The sequence below is a fragment of the Otolemur garnettii genome, unplaced genomic scaffold (assembly GCF_000181295.1).
Source record: "Otolemur garnettii isolate 467f Iridium unplaced genomic scaffold, OtoGar3 scaffold00120, whole genome shotgun sequence".
Taxonomy (NCBI): domain Eukaryota; kingdom Metazoa; phylum Chordata; class Mammalia; order Primates; family Galagidae; genus Otolemur; species Otolemur garnettii.
This window is the reverse complement of record NW_003852515.1, coordinates 3871270-3878405: the sequence shown is the minus strand read 5'-3', so window position 1 is coordinate 3878405 and position 7136 is coordinate 3871270. Positions and strand designations below refer to the sequence as shown.

The 7136-nt window shown below is 44.8% G+C and overlaps 1 protein-coding gene across 1 annotated transcript in view; it reads right to left on the bottom strand.

The window, feature by feature from the left end:
- The window catches only part of SLC46A3 (solute carrier family 46 member 3), a 20865-nt gene extending 19558 nt beyond the window's left edge, over nucleotides 1-1307 (bottom strand). The window contains exons 1-2 of the mRNA XM_003797610.3: nucleotides 922-1307; nucleotides 265-477 (exon numbers count right to left, since the gene is read on the bottom strand). Of these exons, the coding sequence (XP_003797658.1) occupies nucleotides 265-453 (189 nt within the window). The 5' untranslated portion in view covers nucleotides 454-477; nucleotides 922-1307. The remainder of the gene's footprint in view (nucleotides 1-264; nucleotides 478-921) is intronic.
- Nucleotides 1308-7136: the final 5829 nt, after the last annotated feature.

Sequence of the window (7136 nt, the reverse complement as noted above, 5' to 3'; positions counted from 1 at the left end):
AAAAAAAAAAAAAAAAAGAGAGAGAGAGAGAGAGAAAAGCTAGTGTCACAGAAGGAAGACAGTTTTTAAGAAGAGGCAAACGGAAAGGTATCAGGAAACTTCAAATGGGATGAGAACTTCATTAAAGGCCATTCGGTTTAAGATTTAGGACTTTGATGGTCACCCTTGAGAGACTAATGTGTAATGAACAGTGTCCTCTTCTATTTACAAACCCTGGTACACACTCCGTTTTCTTTACATTTTAGGGGTATTTTGATCTCTTACCTTCTGGAATGCAAATATTGGGCTGCTTTTGTTTTTTTCACACTCAGAGATATTGCTATCAAATGAAAAACTGTAGTTGCCTGTTTCTTCCCATATTCTCCTATAAACATACTGTGTTGCCAGGGGACTGATCAAAGCCATAGCGAACGCGCTAAGGAAAATGGCAGGTTCTACAAATAAAATCTTCATATTGCTTGGGCAGATAGCTGAATTCTACAAAAAAGAAACGAGAGAGAGAGAGAATCAGTTGCATTCTTCTCCCAAAAGCTAGATTTTCCAAGATGGGGAAGTTAGAAGACTTTTGTGGAGTAAACAAGCCAACTAGAGAACAGAGAAGCAGTAAGCACTTCCTAGGAGAAGGCTGTCATCCTTTCGGTTTTTAAGACTAGGACCTTTGAGGACTCCAGCAGCCTTTAAGATGATTCTTTGAAATAATCTTAATAAGCTGTCGCCCATCTTGGTTAGCCAATGATGGAATTACGGTTCCCACACTGTATACTGCCAGCTGGTTTTCATAAGCAAAACAATGAAGTCCCTCTTGGGACGCTGTAGTTACACAACTGTTATTGTTATTTTGCTGCGTGTTAATGACCGACAGGGAGGGGCCTTTTAAAAAGCAGCTTCCAATCGAAAGGGGCTTTTATTCTTCAAACTCACCCCACGATTACTCTTCCCGCTAGGCTGCGTGCAGGTCCCCCCTTTCCCTCGGGAGGCGTCCTCCGGTGCCCTGCGCTGGCGCTGCGCCCCAGGGGTTCAGGGGCAGCCTGCAGGGCGGGGGCGGCCGAAGACTCAGCGATGAATTCACCCAAATACGTCTGTCAGGGAAACTCTCTAGCTCTATTTGAAAGCAAACCAAGGCAAGCGCACTTCCGCGCAGGGTGACTCCTGCGACGTTCTCCACGCAGCCCTCTGCTCCTCCGCGGCCCTAAGGACTCGGCCTCAGGTGGCTCCGGGAGGCTCCGGCGCACGGGGCTGCAGCTCCACAGGCGGACTCAGTCTGGGGTTCGGTGGGTAGGTCCGCGGAGCCTCCAGCGCTCGGCAGTGACTCAGCCGCCACCAGTTTGGCATCTCGCCCGCGAAGGAGGTGGGGTCGGTGCCCGCTATGCTGTCACTGTCCTCTCCGGCTCTTCTGCGATTGGGCCCTTGCTCGGCGCCCCTGCTACGATTGGTCCATCGCGACGTCACTCTCGCGTCCCCGCCCCCGTCCCGGGGCCCGGAGCTGATCGCGTGCCCTAGAGCCGAAGCTGCGCTGCTGTCCGGTGCCAGGCACGTCTGGTTCTGAGCCTCGCTTTGCACAGAAGCACGCAGAAGATCTGTTGCCAAAGAAACATGTTTGGACTCCAGCTCCCCATAGCATCCGGGTTAGCAGGGCAGGTGTCCGCAGAATAAGCGTAGAAGAGGGGCGGGCCCAGGACCTGGGGAGCCGGTCAAAGGCTGAGAAAAGAGAGTGCTCCACGCAAGGAGGTAGCAGTGGCTTGGAATGTGGTCTCTGGCTCTTCCAAGTGGTGTGTGAACCTCGTATCTTTGTCTCCCAAGTGGGGATAAATGACAGGGTTGTTATAATTAAACCCTTCACATGTAAACACAACGTATATTCCCTGGGGTGTATATATGTGATCCTTCCCAACACAGCCACCAGGGACACGCTTGTGGCTGAGTGAGTTGGGGTTATTACTTCTTGCAGCCAGGAGGAACGCACAGGTAGGGAACCGTAGGGGTACCTCAGTTAGAAGGTGTTAGAATTTCGTATGGGCTTGTGATATATGATTTTGGGAAGAGTTCAAGAAAGCAAGGGCTTTCTCTGGATTGGCGGCAGCTGGGAACTGAGGGTAACTGTGATTAGCTATCTTAATCTTGTTTAGAAGGAATCAAGACGAGACAGAGGCTAAAACCATCCTTGATAAAGAAGCAGCAGTCACACTTACTAGTCATTCTGTGGTTTAAACAATGTTCAAGTTTTGTCTATGTTCAGATTACAAAGAGGTTTTGTCTTCCTCTTGATCAGGATTATAGACCAGGGCCCAGGTAGGCAGAGGCAGAAGGATTGTTTGAGCTCAGAGTTCAGAGACCAATCTGACCAAAAGCTCTAGACTGAGGTCTCTACTAAAAAGGGAAACAGGCGCGGCATGCAGTGGCTCATGCCTGTAATCCTAGCACACTGGGAGGCTGAGACAGGTGGATTGCCTGAGCTCAGGAGTTAGAGACCAGCCTGAGCCAGAGTGAGATCCCATCTCTAAAAATAGCAGGGTGCTGTGGTTGGTGCCTGGCTAAGGCAGGATTTGCTTGAGCCCAAGAGTTTGGAAGTTCCTGGGAGATATGTTGATGCCACTGCACTTTACCCAGAGTGACAGAATGAGACTCTGTCTCAAAAAAAAAGAATTAAGGATTATAGACTGGCCAGTGATGTGTGCTGTTGGTGTTCTATGAAATGAAATTGTTTTCATTCAACAAGACACAATGGTTCCAAAAAGCTGTTTGCAACACCAAGCCCCAGCTGACAGTTCCAGACCAGCACCTGGATGTCAGAGTTACTTTCTCTTCCTCAATACTATGCCATTGAATGCAAAGTCTAAAGTCTTAGGTTGGAATCCTAATTTCCACTTGGTAGTTTGTAAACTCAGACTTGCCACTTGATTTCTCAACTTCTTCAAATGAGCATTTATGAAGCACTTATGAGTTTCAAACAAGGGGGCATAGATGTTGGAAAGAAGCTGTACAAACATTAATAAGGCATAGTTGGCTGGTTAGACAGATAATACTTTTAAATTGTGGTATTTGGAACTAAGTAGTAGATTAAGGACATATTCACAGTGGAATGGCCCGATGAGACCAGTTAGTCTGAACAGGAAAGATAGTGATCTGACTACCCAAAAAGAACACAAGAAAGAATAAATGAAATAATTTGTGGGTGTTTTGGTTTGTGTGGGGGTGTGTGTGTGTGTTTGAGACAGAGTCTCACTTTCTTGCCCTGGGTAGAGTGCTGTGGCATCACAGCTCACAGCAACCTCCAACTCTTGAGCTGAAGTGACCCTCCTGCCTTAGTATCCCAAGCAGCTGGGACTACAGGTGCCTGCCACAACACCTGGCTATTTTTTAGAGACAGGGTCTTGCTCTTGCTCAGGCTGGTCTTGAACTTCTGAGCTCAGGCAATCCACCTGACTTGGCCTCCCAGAGTGCTGAGATTACACACATGCGCCACCGTGCCCAGCAACAATTTCTGTATCATGTTAGTTACTATTTTTAAAATAACATTCATTTTTGTGCTACTGAGATCTACTTTCTAAATATTTTGGCTGGCTTAGACCCTCTTTTTAACTGTCCTAACTATTAATGTAAAGTAACATGATCACTTCAGGTGATTGGCTCCTGTAACATCAAGAAGGTGAAGGTCATGGCACAGATCTTACTATCTTAAAACAGTAAAGCTCTACATCCATCTTGGATCACTGGAGAACTTTACTGCTATCACTTGCACTCAAGGACACAGATTGATGGAACCATCATTTGAATGTTGTTGCTACCACCTGGAGAGAATGGAATCTAATGAATCTGACACCAGCTCTTAAAGGTTTCCCTCTGACAATGATACAGGCCACTTTTGTTCACATTTGATTGGGGAAAACAAGGACCATGTGGAAAAAGACAATCCTATCTTATGCTCAGAAGTAGAAGGACATATCAATAAATAACTCTAATGCATTTCCACGTGCCCAGGACATAATTTCTCATGGAAATCAATAGAAAGGGAATGGCATTTAGGACATGTCTTTTCTTGTGGGGCAGAAAGCATTAGTATCCAATATATATCCACGCTTCTCTTTTTCCCTTTTTTTTTTTTGAGACAGAGTCTTCTTTGTCGCCCTTGGTGGAGTACCATGGTGTCACAGCTCAACTCTTGGGCTTAAGCAATTCTCTTGCCTCAGCCTCCCAAGTAGCTGAGACTATAGGCACCCGCCAGAACACCCAGCTATTTTTGTTGTCGTTATTATAGTTATCATCGTTTGGCAGGCCCTGGCCAGGTTCGAACCTGCCAACCCTGGTGTATGAAACCAGTGTCCTGGCTGCTGAGCTACAGGAGCCGAGCCTATGTTCACGTTTTTTGTCCATACTCTTCCACATGAAGAAGAAAGTCAGGCCTTCTTAATGTCTTCTGCTGTCCATCCTTATGATGACAATTGTTATGCAATCTTTTTTCTTTTTTTTCTGAAATAAAATTAAGTGTTTGAGTATGTATTAAATCCAGGAAGCCTTAACTGACTGTTAATTGGAGTCTGCAAATCTGCCACTGTACTGTGCATTGTGGATGAAACAAAAGAAGTCAGTATCCCACAGTTAATCATCAAAGAAGTTTCCCGTTATGTAATAAGAATAGATGGAAATATATGAAAGGAGCCAAGTGATTCTGAAACCAAGTATATGGAAATTATCCAGATCGGTCCCTCCCATTCCTCCTCATAGGCTCCCCCTCAAGCCTTCTTCCTTCAAAGACTCAGAGAGAAAAAATAACAAATAAAGACTAAGTGTACAAAGAGCAGTGCCCATTCACCCGGCATAATCTCCCTGGCAGTGTTTTGAAAATAAGTTTATTCATCAAGGCAAAGGCCTCCAGGAGGATTTTGAAATTTTATGTTTTCAGTTCAATGACCTAGAAAATTCCATGCCAGCATATTATGAATTGCCTCTGCGATCGAGTACTGACATTTGATTCCAGCGTGTGTATTTGTATTTCTGCTTAGGCTCACACTGGCTGCAAACAGATATACCTTAATAATTTCAGACTAATGAGAAAACAAGTGGACTAAATATGCGTATGTAAGTGATATGCCCGAGCTAAGTGAAGAGCAAACAATGTCATACTCTCTTGTCCAAGATAAATTTCTAGAGTATTCCAATAAAAAGTTGGGAGACTTTAGTCATTACCTGACACACAAATAGATACACCAGACTCAGAAGAGCCTGTGCAGTGCTGGGCAATGCCGTATTCAAGTGGCAAAAGCCTAAATGGAAGATAGTATCTATGAAATGTTGTCGGTTTCTAGAAGAAAATGGCTTTTTTCCTTCTGAAAATTGGTAAAGATGTGAAGAAAAGGCCAACGTTATTCGAACTACTGCTTAGTAGATAGATGATTGATAAGACTCTAACATGATATGCGTCCAAGCAGAAATTATTGAAAGGAAATGTAATCAGATCATATGATCTTGGTTAATAATTTACCAAAACAGACCTAAATAGAGAAATTCATAACCTGACTTCGACCTTTGTATTTCTTACCCCCTGTTGCTTTGGACACTACGGAACAGATTTCACCTTCTAGAAATGTTCTCCCTTTGTCTTTCTGCTTTCTGAGAGCTCCTTCTCAATTTCCTCTGCAAACGTGCTTGTCCATTGGTGCCATTCCTCAGGTCCTGTCTCAGCTCCCTGCTTCTCCCTACTCAATCTCATCTGCACGTGTGACTCACCTACCTACCACCAATACCCTGGCCACTCCTCAATATCGTACCTCAAGTTCACCCTCTTCTCTTGAACTTGACACCTAGAACTTCCACCGGAATATTTTTTAAAGACTATATATTTTAAACATACAAAGCAGATATCATCTTCCTCATAAATCTGATTCCCTCTTATAACCTGTGTTTTAGTCAATGACATCATCTGTCCTGTCAACAGAGACAGAGACTTGGGACTCATCCCTGACTTTTTCATCACCAGATGCATCATATTTTATATCACAAATGTAACTGGCATTATATATACCTCTTTTAGGTGTGTGGTTATAAGGCAGGTAGACCCCCAGTTTGGGAACATTTTAGCCAAATAACTCCTTTTTGGTTTCTCTAAGGTTTTGTCTCATCATTGGCCCATTGGTGAGTGGCATTTGAAGATCGTTGGAGCCGACGTGGGAGGATATGGAAAGGGACCAAGGTGTTCCCTTGTAAATCAGAAATCCTCACCTTTTCCCCTCAAGGTTTCAAGATGTTATAACACTGGTACCAGCCACAAGCACTGAGGGTGGCAGGTTCAAACCCAGCCTGGGCCAGCTAAACAACTACAACAAAAGAATAGCCAGGCGTCGTGGCGGGTGCCTGTAGTCCCAGCTACTTGGGAGGCTGAGGCAAGAGAATCACTTAAGCCCAAGAGTTCAAGGTGGTTGTGAGCTGTGACACCACAGCATTCTACCGAGGACAACATAATGAGACTGTCTCAAAGAAAAAAAAAGATGTTACAACACTTTTGATGGTCTGGGATGGTCCTAAGGAAGCTCAGTTGTCAGAAATGTACAGTGACAGCCCTCAAGAAGAAATCCACCATGGTGCTGGTAGTGGAGACCCAGCCTCAACACAAGGCCTGTCTTGTCCTAGGACGAGTGAAAAGGTTGCATCACATCCTGATCAATCACCTTGGACCTTGGGGCTCCTTAAGAGAAATAACTGATTAAATGTAAATAAAGCTGGCACTAGGGTAATAACCAGAAACCTGTGTGGAGTACTCATTGCTATGATCTTTATACCTGAGAGCTGAACTTCCTGCTTTCTGTATCAGCCTCGCTAAGACAGAGGTTGGGACGTTAGGCAGGGCAGCCAGACTTTTTGGTTTCTTTTCTGCATAGCAGTAGTAAACAGGACTAACTCAATTTCGACTAAGCACTTGGAGGGTTTTACTTTTCAAGAAGAGAGAGCTCAGAGAATGAGGAATGGACTTCTTTTTTTTCTTTGTCACCCTTGGTAGAGTGTCATGTCGTAGCTCACAGCAACCTCAAACTCTTAGGCTCAAGTGATTCTCTTGCCTCAGCCTCTCAAGTAGGTGAGACTACAGGTGCCCGCCACAACTCCTGGCTATTTTTAGAGATGGGGGTCTTGCTTCTTTTTCTCAG